Here is a 25,993-nt window from a genome sequence, read left to right as displayed (position 1 = left end):
ACAAATAACTACTATAAACTCTGCACAAAATATAGGAAAAAACAACCCAAAAGCACTTGAGGGAAAAAAGCAGACAGACATTGAAGAGGGGTCAACAGTTCTAAGAAAGAATGGCATTGAACAAGGACACAACCCCAGTCAACACACTTAGTACCTAAACACAGAAAATCTGCAGTCTTAGTGGTTAAGACCTAGAAGACAGAGTAGGAAGTGACCAGAGCAGCTGAAAAGTGAGGGCGAAAATCCCAGGAAATAGAGAGCCAATAGAAAATAAGCCTTACTCCATATATTAAATAGTCTTCCTAATTCTCTGACCCTGAACTCTACATACAGGGGGAAAATCCAATCAGCACAATGAAGGCTAAGCAAATAAAGACTGTTCAGAGTTTAAACTTCAAGTTAACCATCTGCTAAATGAGAAAAAAAACACATATTCTTCTGGAAAACAAACAGGATCAAGGGAGGTCTAAAATACATCAGTCATAACATCCAGGACACAATAAAAAACTGGTAGACATATGAGGAAACAGGAAAATATGACCTATAATCAAGAATAAAGGCAATCAATAGAGACCACACCTGAGATGACTCAGATTGATATTAACACACAAAGATTTTAAAGCATCCATTAAATATGGTCAAGGTTATAAAGGAAAATAGGCTCATAATGATACAAAATCCTAGCAGAGAAATAAAAACCATAAAAAAAGTGAAAACTCTAGAACATAAACACAAAATCTCTGAATTTTTTAAAAAATCCATTGGGTGGGGGCGCCTGGGTGGCTCAGTTGGTTAAGCATCCAGCTTCGGCTCAGGTCATGATCTCATCACTTGTGAGTTTGAGCCCTGCATCAGGCTCTCTGCTGTCAGCACAGAGGCTGTTTCTGATCCTCTGTCCCCCTCGCTCTCTGCTCCTTCCCCCCTCACATCTGGTCCTCTTTTTATCTCTCTCAAAAATAAATAAAAGCATTCTTAAAAAATCCATTGGATGAACTTAACAATAGATTTAAGATAAAGGAAGAAGGCAATGAACTTGAAAATAAATCCACTAAGATCAGAAAAAATATATTGGAAAAAAAATGAACAGAGCTCCTAAGAGATCTGTGGAATAAGATCAATAAGTCTAACATATGTGTCAATGGAGTCCAAGAAGAGAAGTAAAATGATAGAAAGAATATGTGAAAAATAATGGCTGGAAACTTTCTAAATATAACTCCAGACTAAAATTTACAGGTTCAGGAAGCTCAGAGAACCCCAATTAGGATAAATACAAAGAAAAAGTACACCCATAAATGCAGTAGTCAAACTACTACAAACAAAACACTAAAGGTAAAATCTAAAAACCTTCAGAGAAAAACAACCAATTACATATAGGGGATAATTTGAATGATCACTAACTTCTTATCAGAAACAACGGAGGCCAGAAGTTAGCAGAATAATCTGCATAAAAAAAAAAGAAAACTGTCAACCCAGAACTCTGTATCCAGCAAAAATATAAGATCAAAGAAATACATGTTCAGATAAGAGGTATCTGCATGGCTCAGTTGGTTAATACTCCAACTCCTGATTTCTGCTCAGGTCACAATCTCACGGCTTATGAGATCAAGACCCGTGTCAGGCTCCACACTCACAGCCTAGAGCCTACTTAGGATTTTCTCTCTCCCTTTCTTTCTGCCTCTCCCCCACTTATGTTCTTAGTCTCTCAAAGTAAATAAATAAACTTTAAAAAAAAGACATGTTCAGATAAAAGAAAACATTCATCAGCAACAAACCTAAACTACAGAATATGCTAAAAGATGTTCTCTAGGCTGAAGGGAAATGATAACACATGAATATTTAAATCATCAGAATGGAATAAAGAGCACTTTCAGCTTATGCCTCAAAGTCTGTCTTTTAAAAGGACTCAAATATGCTGATTAAAGTGCTAAGTGAACCTAACTTCTTTTCCCAACTTCACTTTCTCAAACATATATGTATGCATACCACCAACATGCAGGGATAGGGGGATATACATTAAGTAGTGTTCACACATACAAGGATTAGGTGCCCAAAGTGAACTGTAGATCCCCTAGTTTCTGCAAGGTTTTTCCACACTGCCTAACTTTCTCAATGGAGATGCTGAGTGTATATACTCTATAAACATAAGCACTTTTTTTAGCCAATATTTTGTTTCATTTACTATAAAATGAAAACTGCAAACATTAATAATTCTGACAGATAACTTGTCAGTTTCTATAAATGCTTCAGTATGTAACCTTTACAAAGAACAGAACTTTATTATATACTTATTTTGTCCCCACAACAATACCTAGCAGAATGCTGGGCAGAGTGAGTGATTAATCTTTACTTATTGTTTTCAAATAGCTTTGATAGTTGAAATGTGTTGTATCCAATAGGTTTACCCTTCATCCCAAAAGTTACACAGCAGTTTTACATTAATTTATAAAGCTAGGGATGTCTGGGTGGCTCAGTCTGTTGAGCATCTGACTTTGGCTTCAGGTCACAATCTCACAGTTTGTGAGTTTGATCCCACGCTGGGCTCTGTGCTGACAGCTCAGAGCCTGGAGCCCACTTCGAGATCTGTGTCTCCCTCTCTCTCTGCCCCTCCCCTGCTCATTCATTCAATCATTCATTCTCTCTCTCTCTCTCTCTCTCTCTCAAAAATAAATAAGTATTAAAAAATTTTTTAAGTTATAAGACTAAATGTGGAAATGGAATTTTTCTCCTGGTATTAGAGAAGAGTAATGTTTGAGAACTCGTTCATTAAGAGCTGACCCAAGGAAAAGAAAAGGTAAGAAACTGGGGAAAAAATGAGAATTTGATGGGAAAATCTTGATTATTTCCAGAAGTTCAGTCTAATCCAATTGTCCTCACTATTCACTCCTAGGACCAAAATTTACTTCTTACTCTAAGTAGTAATTCAAAAAACTATTAATATATGATTTGGTTAAAGTCCTTTCCCTATTTTTAACCAGGCTATTTTAGTTTTGTTACTGTTAAGCTATAGTTCCTCCTCCATTCTGGATATTAATCCCTTATCAGATATAGACATTTCCCTGAAGAAGATATTTAAATGCTAACTAACAGGCATTTAAAAAGATGTTCAACATCACTAATAGAGAAATGCAAATCAAAAGTATAATGAGATTATCACCTCATATCTATTAGCATAGCCACTATAAAAAATAAAAAAACTAAAAAGTGTTAGTGAAAATGTGAAGAAACTGGAACTCTAGTATACTATTAGTAGGATTGTAAAATGGTGCAGCCACTATCAAAAAATGTTATGGAGGTTCCTCAAAAGATTAAAAATAGAGTTTACTAAATGATTCAGCAACCCTTCTTCTGGGTATACATCCAAAAGAGATGAAAGCAGGATCTTGGAGAAATATTTGCAAATGCATGTTCACATGGCATTATTCACAATGTCCAAGAGGTGGAAGCAACCCAGTGATGGATAAACCGAGAAAATGTGGCATACACATACAACAAAATATTACTCAGCCTTTAAAAAAGAAGGAAATCCTGTCACATGCCACAACATAGGCAACATGCTAAGTAAAATGCACCAGCCACAAAAAGACAAAAACTCTGAGATCCCCCTTGTATGAGGTATCTAAAGTAGTCAAATTTATAGAAACAGAAAATAGAATTGTGATGCCCAGAGGCTGGAGAGAGGAAAATGGGAAGTTGTTCAATGGGAAGAGAGTGTCAGTTTTATAAAATGAAAAAGTTATAGAGATGCACAAGGTGAACACTAGTTAACATGATTAAACTATACATCTAAAAATGGTAAACTTTATGTTTTGTTTTCTTCCTCTTTCCTTCCATTCCCTTTTCCTCTACTCAATCTGTCCCAAACTCAAAATACGTGCACTAAATGAACAAAATAGAGGAAAGAAAAATGAGCGCCCTGCTCTCCTCCTCCCTCTGCAGTTCTCCACAACAAGCATGAGTTTTGATTCAGAAACAGTGAGCAGGAAATTGAAGGGAAGCTCAACTCCAGGCTTCTCATTTGGGAGAACCAGAACATTTCTCCCAATTCAGGGTCAAATTGGCAACACTACCAGGCAATAAGGAAATGTATCTGAGTACTCAAGGTCTTTAAAACTCAATGGGAAATTAATTTAAATAATAAAATATTACTATGCTCTCTCACATTCATAGTTAATATACCAAAAACTGATCTCAAATTAAAGAAAGAAATGAATAGAAAGGAAGAAAGGAAAGAAGGTAGAAAGAGAGGGGTGGAGGGAGGGAGGAAGGAGGCAAAAATAAGAAACAACATATGCATATCATATTTTCTTTACTAACCAATGAAACAAAAAATAAAATATCTCATAAATAGCTATTCCATTAGAAAATATTTCATTCTACAATCTCTTTCAGCTGCTATTCCATCAGTTTCATCAGGTTTTGTTTCTTCATTTCTGTTTGGGTGCAAAGTCCCATAATAAACAATAAGAAAAATAATTCCAAGAACAAGAGCAAGAGCTATAGCTATACTAATAGGTATAAAATAATCTGAATTAAAAATAGAGACTGGACAAACCCAAAACACAATCAATATTCCCAGTGTGACCAGTACCCTTAAAATATAATAACAAAACATTGGATATTTGGTGTTCTGTCCCTTAATATTAAAAAATGTGAAGATAAGTATGAATCCAACAATAACTCTGTATAAGAATTCCATACTTATAGAAGCACAAAACTGAGTTTGCTTTTTAAATGCCCATAATATCCATAAAAACCAAAGAAATAACAACAGAAATAATGCAATCTTAACATTTATGAATAAAAGAAGTACAACACTCAGCATCCAAGATAATAATGTAAACAATTTGTAAAAGAGGTATGTGAGTTTGGGATAGAATCCACTAAGGAGATTTTTATCAGGCAAGGATTTTCTTAAAGCTATTTGATAATCAACAGTCGACCAAGAAATAGCACAGCAAGAAACCATGATGGCAGCATCTACAAAACAAAAAATTAAAAATAGGTATATTATTATAGAAATAATAACAGCAATATCAAATTACTATATGCCATACATGATTTATCTGTATATACACATGCCCACAAACATGTCAGGTACTTTATATGTTCATCTCATGTAATCTTTGAAATAGATATTAATATTTCCATATTACATGTGAAAGAATTGATGCTTAGAGAATATATACATTACTTGACTCAAGTCGCACAGTTATCAAGTTGCAGAGATTAGAAGCTAAATCTGCCTTATTGATTCCAAAGTTGGTTTACTTATATGTTATATTAGACTGCTTTACAGATTTTAAATAAATTTACTGCACAAATTTTATTGAGCAACTTATATAATGAAAACTGCACACTCTGGAAGTTCTCTAAGAGACTACAATTACAGTCCTAACCTTTCCAGTCTTCTTGGCTTTGACCTTGGACATATACCTCATTCTCCAAGAAGACAGCAAGGTGGGGGATAGGGGTAGAAAGGGAGGGAGGGAAAGAGGGAAGTTAAACAGAAAATTTAATGTCAGTATAAGGTTTCAATAAGCTCAATTCCCACGTCTATAAGATGATGAATCAAATGAGCAAATATATTCTAAGACTTACAAATTTCTATTGCTTTGACATCTATCTCATGTTTTCCCCAACAAATAACAGAAGAATAAGTTCATTAGTACTTTGAAAAGGCATGCCATTAGGCCCCCATTGTCAAAGCTGAGAACTTTAATAGAACTGAGAACAAAGACATTAGAGAATTAGAAAGAATTTAAAGCAGAGTACAGAATACTATTCCTTCCCATTTAGCCTCATTGGAGGGCTATATATTATGATAAAAAGACAGACTTAAAATAAACTGACCTATTGAAGAGGATTATGATGATTATAAATGCCTTTTGACCATCACACAATTAGATAGACATTTTTCTTTCTCCTTTAATTCAAAGACATTTTAATTAAAGCATCACTTTCTCCTACATCTTGTTTATTTCTAATTAGTTTTAACTTCTACCAAATACATATACATAACAATTAAACAAATAAACAAAAACAAATACGTACATACATACATACATATAATTTAAAAGTCAATAAGTACTATAGAACTTACAAGAAAAATACCCTGTTCTACCTTTCCTCACTTTTTAGTTGCAACCCCCAGAAGAAATCACTATCAATGTCTAGGGTTTTCTTCTGACATTTATTGCCATATTTGCAAATAAAACACACCTGTTCTATTTCTTAATTTATTTACTTTAGATACTGCTTTCTGATTTCCTGTTTGGAATGAGGCAAACTGAGCACATACGCACATATATACAAACCCTCCTTGAATTTTCCTTTCCCTCCATCTGCTCAAGAGAGTAACATCACAACTTTTGGTAAAAGTCTATATTCGGTGTTTATCTTACTATAAACTGCATAAGTAGAAGGGTTTTTTTGTTGTTGTTTGTTTGTTTTTACTGCTCAGCCAAGTATTACACTCACTATATTTCCTTTCTTTCAAAACTGCTCATTGTTCCTTTACTTGTTTAGTTTTTTATAACACTATCAATATTTCTTAGGAAAATCTTCAAATTAATAAAACTCCACTATATATTACTATTAGTTCTTTTTTTTTAAGAATATAACCCTCCTGGTCTAAGGTGCGTGTTCTTAAGTTTGCTTCCGGCCTCCCCAAAACTTCTCTTCTCTTCGGTGCTGACTTCTGTTTCCTGTTCTCATGTTTCTTTCTTGCTTTATTCTCATGTTTTCATCAAGCATTTTCTAGATATTCTGGAGGGAAGCTGCACCTAAGCAAAAATTTCTAAGACCATGTATGTCTCAAAATACCTGTATTCTACCTTCATATTTGATTTACAGTTTCGCTAGAAATAGAATTGAGTGTTAAAAAATGTTTTCCATTGAATCTCTAAAGTTGTGGCTCTATAAGCTCTAATTTTAAGTACTATGATTAAGAATTCCAATGCCATTCAGTTTCTCTATCCTTAAGTAATTTTTTTCTCTCACATCTCACAGAATGTTCTCTTTATCCTTGCTTCTCTGAATATTATAATGATGGGTTCAGTATACCCATTTTTATTCATGCTTTCAATCTAATAACTCACATCTGTCAGTGATATGCTATTTTATTCTTTGGTGGTTTCACTACAAATCACAATATGCATATCAAATATATCAAAGTTAAAAGTTAATGCTTTACCTCATAGGTGGATTTATAACAATGGTAATGAAGCTTAAAGTTCAGGGTGTCACATTTGCCCGGGTTCCTTCCAAGCCTAGCAAAGCCCTAGCAATGTGTTCACTTTGTCACATATTTTTATAAGATTCAGGAAAATAAAACATTTTAATTGAAGTTGATTACATTCACTGTCTCTATCCTACTTACTGTCTCTTACATTTTCCCTTGGTGTATTGAAGTAGTTGTAGGTTATTTTGGAGATCTGGCTAAAGGGAAATTGAATTGAGAAGGGCTTCCTGCCTCTGTAGGTAGGTGACTCTCCTCAGTTCTGAAATTTTTTCAGCCATTGATTTCTCAAATATTGCCTCTGTTCCATTCTTTTTCTATCCTTCCCAGACTCTATTCAGACATATATTAGACTTTCCCATCTCTTCTTCCATGTCTCTTAATGTCTCTTACATATTTCTCATCTCTGTGTCTCTGTAAAGTATAATCTGGATAATTTCTTCTGATACAGCTTTGACTCACTAATTGACAACATAGCTGTGTCTTATCCACTAAGTTTTAAATTTCAATTCTTAAAATTTTTAATTCTCATAAATTCTACTCTGTCAAATACACAATTCCTTTAAAAAAATTTAATGTTTATTTTTGAGAGAGAGAAAGAGAAAGAAAGAAAGAAAGAGATCACGCATGAAGAAGGGGCAGAAACAGAGGGAGACATAGAACCCAAAGCAGGCTCCAGGCTCTGAGCTGTCACCACTGAGCCTGATGTGGGAGCTTGAACCCATGAAATGTGAGATCATGACCTGAACCGAAGTCATACACTTAACCGACTGAGCCACCCATGCACCCCTAAACAATTAACTTTTCATAGCATCTTGTTACATATTTTCAAGTTCATCATTTACCTCTTTCAACATAATAGGATGTATGTTATACTTGGCAACTGTTAATTTCCAATATATAAAGGCTTTCTACATTTTTTTCTATTTCTGCTGATTCTTACTCATGATGCCTTATTTCTTCTGGTGTTATAAATTATTGTAAAACATTCATTCTCCTTGGAAAACTATTTGTGAAAATTATTCGAGGCCTAAGAGGAAGTGAATTCCTCCAGGGAGGATTTTTACATGTTTGTGCCAGACAGGGTCACTATTAGTCTGGGACCACTTTAACCCGTATTCATAGGCTATAGGCTTTTATTTGTTTGTTTTTGGGTTTTTTGTCTTGTTTTGTTTTTTGGACTAGTCAAAGATGAGAACTTGATTGCAAAATTTCTATATTGCTTATGTTTACCTTCTGTACTCAGCGCTAGGCAATATTCCTTGCTGTCTCTTCAAAGTAGAGAATAAGGTAAGTAACTTCACATTTTTATCTTGAGAAGAGTACCCTTTGGAGTACCAGTTTTACAGATTAGAATTTTCTACCAGATGTCCCTCCCTTGTGAGGACTCTGAGTTTTGTCTTCAGTCTTCCACACAATGGAAGCCACCAAAACTGTATCTACTATATACAGATTTGGTAAAAACCTCCAGGTATAAATGCCTTCAAAGTCTTACTTAACCCTGCTGTGTTCCCACCTTCATATATTTTGCCCTGTTGTATCAGATTAGTTTATGGTTTTATGAAGGCTTTTGAAAATTTTTATCTAATTGTTTTACATATTTTCAGAGAGAGGATTAATTCAAGTAATCTAGCCTTTCAGTGGTAGGGTTTATTTAAATAATCTGAATTTTCCATCTGCTTTCCATCTTCTAAACATTTGTTGATATTTCTAATCTGCTATTCTACTCTGCATTGTCTTTGTCCTTGTTGGTTTATATTGTTTTTACTCCTTTGCTCTTTTTAGTATAATTTGAGGAAAGTGCAAAGATAAAAGAATATGTTCAGTCTTCTGAAGTACTTCTATATATAATCTGATTATTTTTTACATTTTGAATTATTCTTCCTGATTGTCAAAACAACATATGATTACTGTAGAAAATTCATAAATTCAGAAAAGTATAAATAAAATGCAATAAAATCACTCATAATCCTAGTACCCAGAAGCAGCCACCATTAACATTTTTGTGTATTTTCTTCCAGATATTTTTATACAATAATTTATTTGTATCTTTAAAAGTATGCTGATAGAAACTTTCATAAATTGCTTTTTGCCTAAATTTTGTTTTAGAATTATTTCCCTGTCATCAAACGTTATCTGTAAGTACTATTTCTAGTGGCTACATCATTTTTTGTACTATCTACAATAAATGATTTACTAATTCCACTGTTAGCCAATGAGAGTTCTCATTTTTTGCTGTTTTTAACTAACACCTAAACGTCTTACTTCATGAAGAAACTAAAGGATGAGGGCAGAATGGTAACACAGAGGGAGTTGTCACATGAACCCATTGCTGGTCTGGATGCTGTGAACTACTCAGAATCATCAGATCTGCCACAATACAGACTGTAAGCTCTAAATGTTGATCTCCCAGCTTCAGGAACTATATGATATAGAACTTTTAAGTCCAAGCCCACAAATTCTTTGTATCACAAGGAATAAAACGTCTCATAAGTAGGTTCTCTGCAGTGTCTTACGATCAAATTAAAGGTGAAAATATTAAAAGGGGCAGTAATCCAGAGGTTTATGGTAAACTGGGAACAGGAAGACTGGTAGACTGTACTAACCCCATGGGTGATTCTACCACAGAGAGAACTCCAGGGAAGATGCTAATCTGTTTCTCTGAGATGAATCCAAGTCTGCACAGAACCAGAGTCATTACTGAAAACTGGGTCTATTATTTAGCAAGTAGGTTTTTTAATTATCTCAAATTAAATACCTAAAAAGATTTCTTTTTTATGGAAACACCGATTGTCCTTTTAAAATTAACATTTTGCCATAATGAGGAAATCTGCTATAGAAAAGCAACATATTGGCCAACTTAACTAAATTTTCACTAGTTTCGCGGTGTTTGCACTTTCACCCAATAATTCCAATTCTGGGAACTTATCCTATGGATATACTTCACACATGCAAAATATTCCTACAGAAGATTACTCATTGTGGCATTTTTTTTACAGTAGTAGAATATTAGGAACAACCTAAATTAACATAAATATGGGACTTGCTAAATAAGTCATGGTACACCTATAATTTGTTATCCTATGCAGATAATAAAAATGAATGAGACAGCTCTTTCTGTATAGATATAGATAGATTTCCAACACATACTGTTAAGTACAAAAAACAGACAGTTTTTGTTACCATTTCTATAAAAGAAACAAGAGAAAAAAGGATATAGGCTTTTAAAAACTTTTCTGAAAGAATCATCAAAAAAATGACAATAATAGTTTCCTTTCTGGGCAGACAAAAAGAAAGAATGGGAATAAGGGAGAAAGAGATTATGTCTTCATATACTTTTTGATATTTCAACCCTGTACTTCTTTTCAAAAAAATGAATAATTCTAAAAAGAAAAGATGTAAGAAAAATTCTAAAACCTGTCAAAGAGTTAGGTAGTTGACATAAGATCTCAGTGTGTTTATTTAACATCGGGTCTGAGGAAAGACTTACACTGAGTGAAATTTGCTTGACCATGTTCCAGAACAGTGTAGAGCTGCAAAACCAGTTGTGGGCAGCCTTCCAGGTAGGCCTCAAGTAGCCTGAGCATGCTCAGGTCAGTCATTCTATCCATAACTTCCTTATGCGGATCAAACTGTTCTTCCATGAACTTATCAGTTTTGCTGTTGTATTTGAAAGCCACATGATAACCATTTTTCAAGACAAACCAATACCTGTAAACACAAACATTTATCTCTAGTAATATATTAATAACATGTATGTTAATATACATAATAATTTTGGGGAAAGCAACATGTTTAAGTACAGAATTTTCATACAAACTTTGTCTACTCCAAAATTTCTTTCAACTCTGAATATTTCATAGTGACTATATTGAAATTCAGACTCCACAAACTTTAATTGCATGTTTGATTTTCAGTTGTATGCTAGCATACATGTTAAGCATACATGATCTCAATTCATCTTCATAGTAATAATGTGAGATGAGTAGGTGCTATTCCATTTTCACAGATGAAAAAACAAAGGTTGAGAATGTTAGAGTGATTCACTGAAAGTTACACAGAGCATGAGAGGAAGACCTAGAATCCAAATCTAGATCTTGAGATTTCTAGTCTTAACCACTACTTTCTGAAAGACAAACTGCAATTTTTAATTCATGTGATTTATCTTAAGTACAAGACAGACACATGCTTTTATGATAAGGTTGAGGTTGAAGATAAGACTGAACCTAGCACACAGTGACTCAATATCTGCAAAGTGCTAGGCTCTGTGACCACTACCATCTTGGAAAGTAAGTAATTTCTCAAAGACTTTTAAAACATCTTTGCTCAGCCTCTTCTTTTTAAAGAAATTTAAAACGAACAAGATTTTTCACCATACAAGTAAAACTAATAACAAAATATATCAAGACACTTATTTAGAAGGAATTTGGGGCTTGTAACAAGGCAACCAGGGTTCGAGCCCAAAGCTTATTAAAACTATCTATTCCTCAGTTTCCTCATATATAAAATAAGGGCAGCGATATATATCTTCTTTCAACTTGTCTCTTCTGTCAATTTTTCCCATTTCAGTAAATGGAACCACCATTTACCATGCTGCTCAGACCAAAAACATGGAAATAATTTCCAACTCCTTTCTTTTTCTCACGCCCTAAGAAAATTCCTCAGCAGTTTCTCTTGGTTCTTAGTGCTAACTTCAAATATATCCAAATCTAAACATATCATCACTTCCACTGCCTCAATCCTACTTTAAGCAGCCAACATCTCTGGCTATATTACTTCAATAGTCTCATAACTGGTCTCTCTGATTCTACTGCTCCCTATGCAATCTATTCCATACATAGAATCTAGATTGAACCTGTTAAACATAGTTCAGATGTCACTCTGCTCAAAATGTTCCAATGATTTCCATCAAACTTAGAATAAACCCCAAAGTCCTTACCACATTTACATGGCCCTTGATAATCTGCCTCACACGCATTACTCACACTACCTTTCCAACACATTTTTCTCACACTTTGGGTATATTCTTCCTGCTGTTTTCCTCCAATTTAAAGGTCTTTATCTTTGCTACCCCCCTCTGCCTGGAACTCTTCCAGGTCTCATGTGGGGGACTCTGGTCCAGGAAGTTCTGCGCATGTGTGGCACCATCTCCTATGAACACCCATGGGAGGTCATGCCCGATCTCTACTTCTACAGAGATCCTGAAGAGATTGAAAAAAACAATCAGGCTACTGCTGAAAAGGATGTGACAAATGAGGAATTTTAGGGTGAAAGGACTGCTCCAGCTCCTGAGTTCACTGCGACTCAACCTGAAGTCACAAACTGGTCTCAAAAAATGCAGGTGCTTTCAATACCTATTTAGCAATTCCCTATGGAAGACTGGAGTTCTCAGCCTGCCCTTGAAGACTGTTTGCAGCTCCCACTGGTCTGACCACTGAGTGGGTAGGAACAACAACTGAGTGGTCTTAAGCTGCTCTCCCACAAACTCTTAAAACAGAAATAAGGCTGACAAAAAAATAAACTTTCTTACAAAACCAAAATGTTTAAAAAACAGAAAATTTACAAATTTACTCCTTAATTTCATTCAGGTCCCTACTCAAATGCCACTTCCTCACAGAAGTCTTTCCAGATCACACCATCTAAAGTAGTAGTGCTCCCTACTTGACATATTATTTATTTTTATCATTATCCCCTCACAAAAATGAAATCTACATGAAAGCAGGGACTTTGCTTTGTTTATTGCTATGTCCTAATCAACTAGAATAATAGCTGGTGCATAGTAGGTTCTCAGAAAATATTTACTCAATGAATGAATAAATGAAAGCTCATGACATTTTTTTTATCATAAGGATAAAGAGACACTAGATAGGAAAGAATTTTGAAAAACTGGAAGGAAAATACAAATGTAGGACACTGGTATTGTAAACAAGATGTATGCATATATGGATATGCAAAGATTCATTATATGGCAAATAGCAGTATGTTTTTACCATCATAGTTTTAAATAACATGGTCTATGATATTCGGTGTGGGCTAGATGCCAAGTAGAAGGTCTACAAAAAGAACAAAGGTGTGATCTCCCTCTTCAGTGACCTTACAGCCTAATAGGAAGGTCAGGCCTGTAAAGTACTAGCTTCAATACAGGACAAAAGAAATTACTATTGAATAAAAATGTAAATACTATGTTGTAAAAGTACAGAAGGAAAAAGTCATTGACCACTCCCTAGGATTTATAAGTGAGATTTACAAGGAAATTTGTATTGTCTTTTCTGGGTGTCTGGCACAAGGGGAAGTCCTATGTTTTTTCTATAATACTATAATGCAATACAGTGTGAGTTCCTATTCCTAAAGAAGCTTATTATAAACAAATAGGATAGACACCACTAATTGAGAAACTAGAAAAATTCACAAATATTAACAGGTACATACCCACAGCATAGAGTGGGAGGTAGCAAAGCACGGTGGTTAAGAGTACAGATTCTAGAATAGATGGTGGGGGCAAGATATTGGAGAGTAGGGAACTCTCCCACATATATCAAACTAGGAAGGACTGAAGCCATAATACTCTGATCTACAAGAGTGGGAGGAAAAGACACAGAGTCCTCAAAGAAAACAGCCTTGTGGGTAAGTGAGTGAGTGCGAACTGGGGAAGATAAAAACGGGCCTGGACCCTGAGGCTTGGAGGGGAGGGAGCCCCACTCCACACAGAGCATTAGGGAGAGTGCAGAGCCATGGGGAGATGATGGGAAGAGAGAGAGAGAGGCTGAAAATGCTCTAGAGAGCTATCGCTAGAAAAGAAAAAAACCTCGACCTGGGAGAGGGATCTTATCATCCCACCTATAACCACAGGGTTCAGGAAGAGAGATCCGTCCCCTTCAGCTGATGCATTTTCCTTGGGCTCCAAGCCCTGATCCCTGGTGGCAGCGCCCAGCCTGCAGGAGTACATCTCATCTCTAGTGGTATCATTAAAGTGCATGGACAAGGGTATGGAAATGAGGCAGGGCTTGGAAAATACAACTTGGCCTGACCCTGACACAAGGAGATCAGACCCAAAAGAGTGGATTGCAATGCTTAGTTCAAGAAGGGCTTTGGGCACCGCCATTCTTCTCCCCACCAAACCATGTCCATCTGCAGTGGAGTGCTGCTTTTTTTGTCTCTTTTTCTACCCCCCACCCCAACCAGAGACCAGGAAAGACCAACATAGATGCATTGCTGTGATTAGGTCAATCCTTCCCATTCAAATATATTTTCCCTTATCTCATTCTTATCTCTCCTCTCTGCTGGTTTTACGCTTTTAGACCGTCCTTTGCCTTTTGTTGTTTTTGTCCCCCACCCTTTTTCTTCTTTTTTCTTTTCTTTCTTTTGTTTTTTCTTTCCCCTTTTAGTTTGCTTATTTCTTTCATTTGTCTGTACCTTTGTGTCCTTTTGTTTCCTGAGTGTTTGTCTGTCTGTTTTCCTTTTCAGAGCTACCTCAAGAAACAAGCCACAATATACATGGTGGAGAGTCCCAAATATTACGGAATAGGGAAATAAAATAGCCAAAAGGAAACTGGGAGACATCATTAAAAGAACACTTCCTGAACAGACAGGCCTTGGATAGTCAATGAGCTTCTTTTAATTTAGCAATACTAATAGGTAGAGAGTGCATAATGAGCTTTTAAAACAAACAAGAGATAGAAAGCTAGCCAAAATGATGAAACAGAAGAACTCTCCTCTAAAGAAATTCCAGGAAGAAGTCACAGCCACAGAACTGCTCAAAACAGATATAAGCAAAATAACTGAGCTAGAATTCAGAACAACTGTCATAAAATTGATCACTGAGCTTGTAAAGGCTTGGAATTCATTAGAGATGCTATTGATACAAAGACAAGGGACCTTCAAAATAGCTGTGATAAGTAAAAAAAAAATGCTATAAAATGAGGTGCATAATAAAAAGGAGGTGGCCACAGCAAGGATTGAAGAGGCAAAGAGGAGAATTGGTAAATTAGAAGACACAGTTATAGAAAAAGACAAAACCAAGAAAAAGAGAGATACAATACATTGATCCAGGAGCATGAAAGGAGAATTCGAAAACTGAGTGATGCAATCAAATGGAACAATATCCATATCATAGAAATTCCTGAAGAAGAAAGAGAAAAAGGTCCCAAAGGGGTGCTTGATCAAATTATAGCAGAGAACTTCCCCAATCTGGGGAAGGAACTAGACATTGAAATCCAAGAGGCACAGAACACTCCACTCAGATGTAACTTAAATAGACCTTTGGCACAATATATCATAGTGAAACTGGCAAAATATAAGGATAAAGAGAGAATTCTGAAACCAGCTAGGGATAAAAGGGCCCTAACATACAAAAGGAAACCTATCAGAGTGATTACAGACCTCTCAACTACACTTGGCAGGCCAGAAAGGAATGGCAGGAAATCTTTAATGTGATGAACAGAAAAAATATGCAGCCAAAAATCCATTATCCAGCAGCCATTTCATTCAAAATAGAAGGAGAGATAAAGGTTTTCCCAAATAAACAAAAATTGAGAGAATTCACCACCACTAAACCAGCCCTACAAGAAATCCTAAGGGGAACTCTATGAGGGAAATGTTGCAAGAAATAGAAGGTACCAGAGACACTACTACAAGCATGAACCTACAGAGAACACAAAGAATCTAAACCCATATTTTTCAATGATAACACTGAATGTAAATGGACTAAATGGTCCAATCAAATGACAGAGAGTAACAGAATGGATTTTTTTTAATCCATCTATTTGCTGTCTACAAGAAACTCATTTTAGACCTGAAGACACCTTCAGATTGAAAATAAGGAGATGGAGAAATATCTACCATGAGACTGGAAATCAAAAGAAAGCCAGAGTAGCCATAATTATATTGGACAAACTAGACTGTAAATTAAAGGCAGTAACAAATGATGAAGAAGGACGTTATATGATAATTACAGGGTATCTCCATCAGGAAGAGCTAACAGTTATAAACATCTACATGCCAAATTTGAGAGTACCCAAATACATAAAACAATCACAAACAGAAACAATCTTATTGATAAGAATGCAATAATTGCATGAGATTTTAATACTCCACTTACAGCAATGGATAGATCAACCAGATAAAAAATAACTAAAGAAACTATGGATCTGAACCATACATTAGAACAGATGGATCTGACAGATATATTTAGACTCTACATCTTGAGGCTAGAGAATTCACTTTCTTCTCAAGTGTGCATAGCACATTCTCCAAGATAGGTCACATACTGGGTTATAGAGCAGCCTTCCATAAATAGAAACGAATTGAGATCATACATTGCATATTTTCAGATCACAATGCTATGAAACTTGAAATCAATCACAGGATAAAGTCTGGAAAATCTCCAAAAACATGGAGGTTAAAGAACACCCTACTAAAGTATGATTGGGCCAATCTGGCAATTAGAGAATAAAGTAAAAAATATATGAAAGCAAATGAAAATGAAAATACAAAATACAAACCCTCTGAGAGGCAGCAAAAACAGTTCTAAGACGAAAGTACATTGCAATCCAGGCCTATTTCAAGAAACCAGAAAAAGCACAAATTCAAAATCTAACAGAGCACCTAAAGGAACTAGAAGCAGAGCAGCAAGAACACCCCAAACCCAGCAGAAGAGGAGAAATAATAAAGATCAGGGCAGAAATAAACAACATAGGATCAAAAAAAAAAAAAAACAGTTGAACAGATCAATGAAACCAAGAGTTGGTATTTTGAAAAAATAAACAAAATTGATAAACCTCTAGCCAGCCTCCTCAGAAAGAAAAGAGAGCACCAAGATAGACAAAATCACGATTGAAAATGGATCTGCTACAACCAAGGCCTCAGAAATACACGCAAATATCAGGGAATATATGAAAAATTATATGCCAACGAACTGGACAATCTAGAAGAAAGGACAAATTCCTAAATGCACATGCATTACCAAAATTCAAACAGGAAGAGATAGAAAGCATGAATAGACTGATAACCAGTGAAGAAATCAAATCAGTTATCAAAAATCTCCCAACAAATAAGAGCTCTGGGCCAGATGGCTTCCCTGGGGAATTCTACCAGACATTTAAAGCAGAGTTAATTCCCATTCTTCTCCAGCTATTCCAAAAAATAGAAATAGAGGGAAAACTTTTAGACTCATTCTATGAAGCCAGTATCACTTTGATTCCCAAACCGGACAAAAAAAGAGAACTACAGGCTGATATCCTTGATGAATACAGATGCAAAAATACTCCACAAGATACTAGCAAATTGAATTCAACAGCATATAAATCCACCATGATCAAGTGGGATTGATTCCTGGGTTACAGGGCTGGTTCAATATTAACAAATCCATCAAAGTAATATATCACATTAATAAAAGAAAAAGATAAAAACCATATGATTCTATCGATAGATGCATAAAAAGCATTTGACAAAATATAGCATTCTTTCTTAATACAAACCCTCAAGAAAGTCGGGATAGAAGGAACTTACTTAAACATCATAAACAATTTATGAGAAATTCACAGCTAATATCATCCTCAATGGGGAAAAACTGAGAGCTTTCCCCCTGAGATCAGCAACATGACAGAGATGTCCACTCTCACCACTGTTGTTTAACATAGTGCTGGAAGTCCTAGCATCAGCAATCAGACAACAAAAGGAAATAAAAGGCATCAGAATCGGCAAAGATGAAGTCAAACTTTCACTTTCCATACTCTACATGGAAAACCTGACAGACACCACCAGAAGCCAACTACAACTGACCCATTAATTCAGCAAAGTCACAGGGTACAAAATCAATGTACAGAAATTGGTTGCATTTTTATATACCAATAATGAAGCAACAGAAAGAGAAATAAAAAACTGATCCCATTCACAACTGCATGAAAAACCATCAAATACATAGGACTAAATCTAAACAAAAATGTAAAAGATCTGTATGATGAAAACTATAGAAAACTTATGATAGAAATTGAGGAAGACACAAAAAAATGGAAAAGCATTCCATGCTCATGGATCGGAAGATAAACATTGTTAAAACGTCATTATTACCCAAAGCAAACTACACAGTCAATGCAATCCCAATAAAAATTGTGCCAGCATTCTTCTTAAAGCTAGAACAAACTATCCTAAAATTCATGTGGAACCACAAAAGACCCTGAGTAGCCGAAGTAATATTGAAGAAGAAAACTAAAACGGGAGGCATCACAATCCCAGACTTTAGCCTCTACTACAAAACAGTCATCATCAAGACAGTATGGTATTGGCACAAAAACAGACACATAGACCAATGGAATAGAAAAAAGAACCCAGAACTGGAACCACAAATGTATGGCCAATTAATCTTTGACAAAGCGGTAGATCCAGTAGAAAAAAAAAGACAGCCTCTTTAACAGGCGGTGCTGGGAGAAATGGACAGCAGCATGCAGAAGAATGAAACTGGACCACTTTCTTGCACCATACACAAAAATAAACTCAAAATGGATGAAGGACCTGAATGTGAGCCAGGAAACCACCAAAACCCTAGAGGAGAAAGGAGGAAACAACCTCCTTGGCCTCAACCACAGCAATTTTCTACTCGACATATCCCCAAAGGCAAGGGAAATGAAAGCAAAAATGAACTATTGGGACTTTATCAAGATAAAAACTTCTACACTGCAAAGGAAACAATCAATGAAACTAATAGGCAACTGACGGAATGGGAAAAGATAGTTGCAAATGACATATTGGATAAAGGGCTAGGATCCAAAATCTACAAGGAACTCACCAAACTCCACATCCAAAAAATGAATAATCCAGTGAAGAAATGGGCAGAAGATATGAATTGACACTTCTCCAAAGAAGACATGGCCAACAGACACATGAAACGATGCTCAGCATTACTCATCATCAGGGAAATACAATCAAAACCACACTGAGATACCACCTCACACTGGTCAGAGTGGGTGAAAGGAACAAATCAAGAGACTATAGATGCTGGTGAGGATGTAGAGAAACGAGCACCCTCCTACACTGTTGGTAGGAATGTAAACTGGTATAGTCGCCCTAGAAAACAGTGTGGAGGGTCCTCAAAAAATTAACAATAGAGCTCCCCTATGACCCAGCAATAGCACTGCTAGGGATTTACTCAAGGGACACAGAAGTGCTGATGCACAGGGGCACAGGTACCCCCATGTTCATAGCAGCACTTTCAACAATAGCCAAATCATGGAAAGAGCCTAAATGTCCATCAACTGATGCATGGATCAAGAAGATGTGGTTTATATATACAATGGCAATGAGGAAGAATGAAATCCGGCCATTTGTGGCAACATGGATGGACCTTGAGGGTGTCATGCTGTGTGAAATAAGTCAGGGAGAGAAGGACAAATATCAAATGTTTTCACTCATAAGTCTAACAGGAGACACCAAACAGAGGACCGTGGGGAGGAGAAAGTGGGGAAACAGGAAGAGGGAGGGAGGCAAATCATGAGAGACTCTTGAATACTGAAAACAAACTGAGGGCTGAAAGAGAGGGAAAGTGAAAGGGGGGTCATGGACATGGAGGAGGGCACTTGTGGGGAAAAGCACTGAGTGTTATATGGAAACTAACTTGACAATAAACTAAAATATGAAAAAAAAAAAAGTACAGATTCTAATAAAGCCAGAATGCCTGAATTTAAATCCTGGCTTCATCACTTCCTAGTTTAATCTCTCATTTCCTGAGTTTCCTCACCTGAAAAATGGAAACTTCATCATACATACCAACCTCACTGAATTATTGTGAGGATTAAATAAGTTAATACATGTAAAATGCTAAGACCAGTACCTGGCACATTTTAAGTACCATATAGGTAACTATTAAAAAACAGAGCTGTTTACAGATGTGCATATTAACATTTCCAGTGACTTTAGGGAGCAAATTTTCCAATTCTGTAGCAATTAATGGGAAATCTATACAAAGTTCTATTTATCTAAGGATAATTTCATGGGAAAGAAGAGAATAAATATAATATTTTAGCCAATAGGATATTGCTTCAGTTTTATTAGACAAATAATGAAGAAGCCAAAGAAATAAACAAAGGGAGCTTTCTTATTTTATCACAACATATTCTTTTATTTGAGATACAAAGGCACCAGCTTCCAGTATTGATTGATTACATTATAACAGGATAGTCCTCTTAACTGATAATAGTGATAAATTCTGGACAATATATAAAAGAAAACAAGACACAGAAGAACAACCAAAAGCAGTAGGAAATAAGAGGGCAACCAACCGTTGAAAGAAGGGCATCATACTACATGACATGCACGTTCATCTGGTTTTCCCTCTGAAGACATCCCATAGTCCAAATGGCACAAAGCAGATACACTTCAAGCAGAAAATCAAAATATTATGGGCCCAAAGAATCAAAGGACTGAGTTTGAATCTGCCAAAATGGTTAGAAATTAAGACGGGAATCCCAGAAAAGAGGGAACCACAGAGTAGAGAATCACGAAATCTGCAATATACTCTCTTTGCAAGGAGAGTCCATGGTTCACAACTTACTATGCCTGGGTGGGATGAGACTCCATGGAATGGAGGGGAAATGGCTAGAACGAACCTAAGCAAACATTTCACCATCTGTCTACCACAAGGAAGAGTCTCCAGTTTGAATTCTACCAAATTAGAGGGGCTTGATAAATACTTCAGGCATTCCACTGAAACCCCAAAAGAGACATACGTTAGAAGACCATTATTTCAAGCCTAAGAGATTTTTCCTTGGACTAAGGACAAAACCAAAATACACCTTCCCTAACAAACCAAAACCAGGCCTCTATGACACAGCGAGGTAGTCTGCCAATAATTTAATGTCTGATTTTTCTTCAATGGAAGATAACAGAAACCATTCTCTACAAATTATCAGTCACAATGTCCACTACACAATAAAAAATGAGTTGACATGCAAATAAACAGGAAAACGTGACTTATACAGGAAAAATCAGTTAACAGAAACATATCAGTTAATAGAAACAAACATACACACACACACACATGCACAATGAAGTATTACTCAGCAATCACAAAGAATGAAATCCTGCCATTTGCAACTACATGGATAGAACTAGAGGATATTATGCTAAGCGAAATTAGTCAGAGAAAGACAAATATCATATGACTTCACTCATATGTGGAATTTAAGATACAAAACAGATGAACATAAGGGAAAGGAACCAAATAATAATATAAAAAACAAGGAAGAGGACAAAACAGACTCTTAAATACAGAAAACAAACTGAGGGTTACTGGCAGCTTAGTGGTTGGGGGGATGGGCTAAATGGGTAAGGTACTGTCCTCCTAAGGAGGACATTAGTTGGGATGAGCATTGGGTATAATACAAAGAGGATGAATCACTGGATTCTACTCCTGAAATCATTATAGCACTATATGCTAAGTAACTTGGCTGTAATTACAACATAAATACAGGGGAGGAGCCACAATGGTGGAGAGGAAGGGAGCTCTGTAAACTTCGTCTGCCCCATCTATCGAACTGAGAAGGACATTACTCTCATCTGCAAGAGTGGAAGGAGAAAATACAGACTCCAGAAAGAAGATGCCTGAGTGAGTAAGTGCGAACTGGGGAGATTGTAAAACGGGCCAGCCCGAGATGGGCAGGGGAGGTGGGAGCCCCAGCCCAACACAGGGCAAGAGTGTGGAGCCCCTGAGAGACAAAGGGAAGAGAAAGAGAAACTGAACACGCTCATAGTACTGTCTCTAGAGAAGAGATAAAGAACATTTAACCCCGCTCGGAGAGAAAAACTCTCACTCCATATATAACTGCTGGGCAGCCCAAATCCCGAACCCGTGTGGCACAAGCAAAAAAACAGCTTCCAGCCCTGCACCAGTCCTGCACCATCCCGGCAGGGAGTCAGCGGCCCCAGGGCACGCACTTCGTCCTCGGCTGCAGGAGCAGGAGCACACACCTCATTCCCACAGTGCATCTCAACTCCAGCATTGGCTTCGCAAATCCAGAATCCCTGGTGCCAACAGGGAGAAAACAGCCCCCACCCCTACTCGATCCAGGCAGGGAGTTGGCGGGGGTGGAGGCAGGGGCGCACTTTGGCTGCAGGAGCGTGCAGTTCATTTCTGGCAGTGCCTGGCGCCTCGGTCAGCAGCAAAGCGAATCCCAGGCAGCGCCAAGAGAAACTGATCCCTCCCCCATTGCGATTACAATCCTGGCGGGGGGCTGGGAGTTGGCAGTGGCACCTGTAATGGCGTGCACTTCACCTCCTGCTGTGCCCTCGCCTCATTCAGCACACCTCGCCTCAGGCAGTGGCAGTGCAAATCCCAGCAGGCGTCAAGAGAAACTGATCCCTCCCACTACATAATTGCTATCCTGGCTGGGGGCTAGGAATCAGCGGTGGTGTCTGAGGGGGCTTGCACCTCTCCTTCAGCAGCAGCAGCACAAATCCCTGCCAGAGCCTAGAGAAACTGTTCCCTCCCCCTACGACATCCTGGCTAAGTAGCCAGCCACCAAAGCAAGTACATCTCACCTGTGGTAGCATAATAGTGCATGGACTAGGATTTTGAAACGAGGTGGGCCTGGAAAATACAACTTGGCTCAGCTGCAGCACAAGGAGATCGGACTCAGTAGTATGGCCTACAGCGCTTAGTTCCAGTGGAGCTTGGAGCGCTGCCATTCTACTCTCTGCAGCCACCAAGGCGGGGCCTCTGGAGCAGCACCCGAGACCTACTACACCAAACTATGCCTATCCATGAGGGGGAGCTGCTGCTTTTTTTTTTGTACTTATTTTTTATTATTATTACCATTTTTACATAATTTTTTTAAATTTTTTATTTATATTCCTTTCTTCTTTCTCCATCTTTTTTTTTCTTTCTTGCAATCCAGATATATTCTCCCGTATCTCATCCTTACCTCTCCCCTCAACTGGTCATACACTTTTAGACTGTCCATTGTCCTTTGTTGTCTCTGCCCCCCTTTATTTTTGTTTCTTTTCTTCTCTTCTTCTATTTCCGCTCCATTTTCTTTCCTTCCGTTCCCCCTTTTAATTTGTTTGTTTGTTTGATTTGTCTGTGAGTTTATGTGCTTCTGTTCCCTCTGTGTTGGTCTGTCTGTTTTTCCTTCTTAGGGCTGCTCCAAGAAGCAAGCCAAAGTGCGCATGATGGCACATCCCAAATATCGCTGAGTAGGGAAATAAAATATTCAAAGGCACATCAAGAGAAACTGAGAGATACCATTAAAAGAATATTTCCTGAAATGACAGGCCCCAGACAGTCAATAAGCCTCCTTTAACAGACCAATATCCATAGGTGCACCATGCACAACAAGCTTTTTAAAACTGACAAGGGAGAGAAAATTAGCCAAAGAGGAAACAAAGGAACTCTCCCCTGAAGAACCTCCAGGAAGAAGTCACAGCCACAGAACTGCTCAAGGCACACCTAAACAACATCACCGAAGAAGAATTTTAAAAACCTGTCATAAAATTAGTCTCTGGGGTTGAAAAAAGCATCAAAGAAGCAACTGAGACAATGACTAGAAACATTGAAAATAGGTATGATGAGTGTTAAAAAAGGCTATAAATGAGGTGAATAATAAAATGGAGGCAGCCACCTCAAGAATTGATGAGGCAGAGAGAAGAATAGGTGAATTAGAAGATATAGTTATAGCAAAAGAGGAAGATGGAAAAAAAGAGAGAGAAATTGATCCAGGAGGAGGAAAGGAGAATTCGAGACCTAAGTGATACAATCAAACAGAACAATATCCGTATCATAGGAATCCCTGAAGAAGAAGACAGAGAGAAAGGTCCTGAAGGGTTACTAGACCAAATTATTAGAGACAATTTCCCAAATCTGGGGAAAGAAATAGACATTCAAATTCAAGAGGCACAAAGAACCCCCTTAAGACGTAATTTGAATCGACCATCAGCATGACATATCATAGTAAAACTGGCAAAATATAAAGATAAAGAGAGAATTCTGAAAGCAGCTAGGGAGTAAAGGGCCCTCACGAACAAATGGAAACCTATTAGAGTGGTTACAGACCTATCTAATGAAACTTGGCAGGCCAGAAAGGAATGGCAGGAAATCTTCAATGTGATGAACAGAAAAAATATGTAGCCAAGAATCCTTTATCCAGCAAGCCTGTCATTCAAAATAGATGGAGAGCTAAAGGTGTTCCCAAATAAACAAAAATTGAGAGAATTCATCACCACAAAACCAGCCCTGCAAGAAATCCTAAGAGGGGCTCTATGAGGGAAATGTTGCAAAGAATATGAGATGCCAGAGACACCACTATAAACATGAATTCTAGGGGGAACACAATGACTCTAAACCCATATTTTTCAATAATAACAGTAAATGTAAATAGACTGAATGCTCCAACCAGAAGACACAGGGTTGCAGAATGGATAAAAAAAAAAATCCATCTATTTGCTATCTACAAGAGACTCAGTTTATACCTGAAGATACCTTCAGGTTTAAAGTAAAGGGACAGAGAAATATCTATCATGTGACTAGAAGCCAAAAGAAAGCTGGAGTAGCCATACTTACATCAGACAAACTGGACTTTATTTTTTTTACGTGATTATTATTTTTTTACATTTATTTATTTTTTGAGAGATAGAGTGAGACAGAACATGAGCGGGGAGGGTCAAAGGGAGAAGGAGACACATAAACTGAAGCAGGCCCCAGGCTCTGAGCTGTCAGCACTGAGCCCAACACGGGGCTCGAACCCACCAACTGTGAGGTCATGCCCTGAGCCAAAGTCGGACACTCAACTGACTGAGCCACCCAGGCGCCCCCAAACTGGACTTTAGAGTAAAGGCAGTAACAAGAGATGAAGAAGGACATTATATAATAATTACAAAGTCTTTCCATCAGGAAGAACTAACAATTATAAATATCTATGCGCCAAATTCAGGAGCACCCAAATACATAAAACAATCACAGATAGAAAAAATCTTATTGATAAGGTGCTAATTGGAGGGGACTATAATACGCCACTGACAGCAATGGATAGATCAACCAGACAGAAAATCACTAAGGAAACAATGGACCTGAAGGACACATTAGAACAGATGGAATTGATAGATATTTAGAAATCTGCATCCTGAAGTTAGGAAATTCACATTCTTTTCGAGTGCACATGGCACATTCTCCAAGATAAAAAATAAAATAAATTGATAAACCTCTAGCCAGGCTCCTCAGAAAGAAAAGAGAGAGCACCCAGATAAACAAAATCATGAATGAAAAAGGATCTATTACAACCAATCCCTTACAAATACAAGCAATCATCAGAGATTACTATGAAAAATTATATGCCAACAAACTGGACAATCTAGAAGAAATGGACAAATTCCTAAATGCACATGCACTACCAAAATTCAAATGGGAGGAGATAGAAAGCATGAATAGACCGATAACCAGTGAAGATATCGAATCCATTATCAAAAATCTTCCAACAAATAAGAGCCCAGGGCCAGATGGCTTCCCAGGGGAATTCGACCAGACATTTAAAGCAGAGCTCATACCCATTCTTCTCAAACTATTCCAAAAAATAGAAATAGAAGGAAAACTTCCAAATTCATTCTACGAAGCCAGCATCACCTTGATACCCAAACCAGACAGAGACCCAGCAAAAAAAGAGAACTACAGACCAATATCCTTAATGAATACAGATGCAAAAATACTCAACAAGATACTGGCAAATAGAATTCAACAGCATATTAAAGAAATTATCCATCATGATCAAGTGGGATTCA

The 25,993-nt window shown here is 37.1% G+C and overlaps 1 protein-coding gene across 3 annotated transcripts in view; it reads right to left on the bottom strand.

The window, feature by feature from the left end:
- Positions 1 to 4,303: 4,303 nt before the first annotated feature.
- The window catches only part of XKR9 (XK related 9), a 59,453-nt gene continuing 37,763 nt past the window's right edge, over positions 4,304 to 25,993 (bottom strand). For all 3 annotated transcript variants that reach the window (XM_029924042.1, XM_029924044.1, XM_029924043.1), the window contains 2 exons: positions 10,728 to 10,948; positions 4,304 to 4,977 (listed from right to left, as the gene is read on the bottom strand). In XM_029924042.1, coding sequence (XP_029779902.1) covers positions 4,349 to 4,977; positions 10,728 to 10,948 — 850 coding nt within the window. In that variant the 3' untranslated portion in view covers positions 4,304 to 4,348. The remainder of the gene's footprint in view (positions 4,978 to 10,727; positions 10,949 to 25,993) is intronic.

Source organism: Suricata suricatta, chromosome 15 (genome assembly GCF_006229205.1).
Source record: "Suricata suricatta isolate VVHF042 chromosome 15, meerkat_22Aug2017_6uvM2_HiC, whole genome shotgun sequence".
Classification (NCBI taxonomy): domain Eukaryota; kingdom Metazoa; phylum Chordata; class Mammalia; order Carnivora; family Herpestidae; genus Suricata; species Suricata suricatta.
This window is presented reverse-complemented; position numbering and strand designations above follow the sequence as displayed.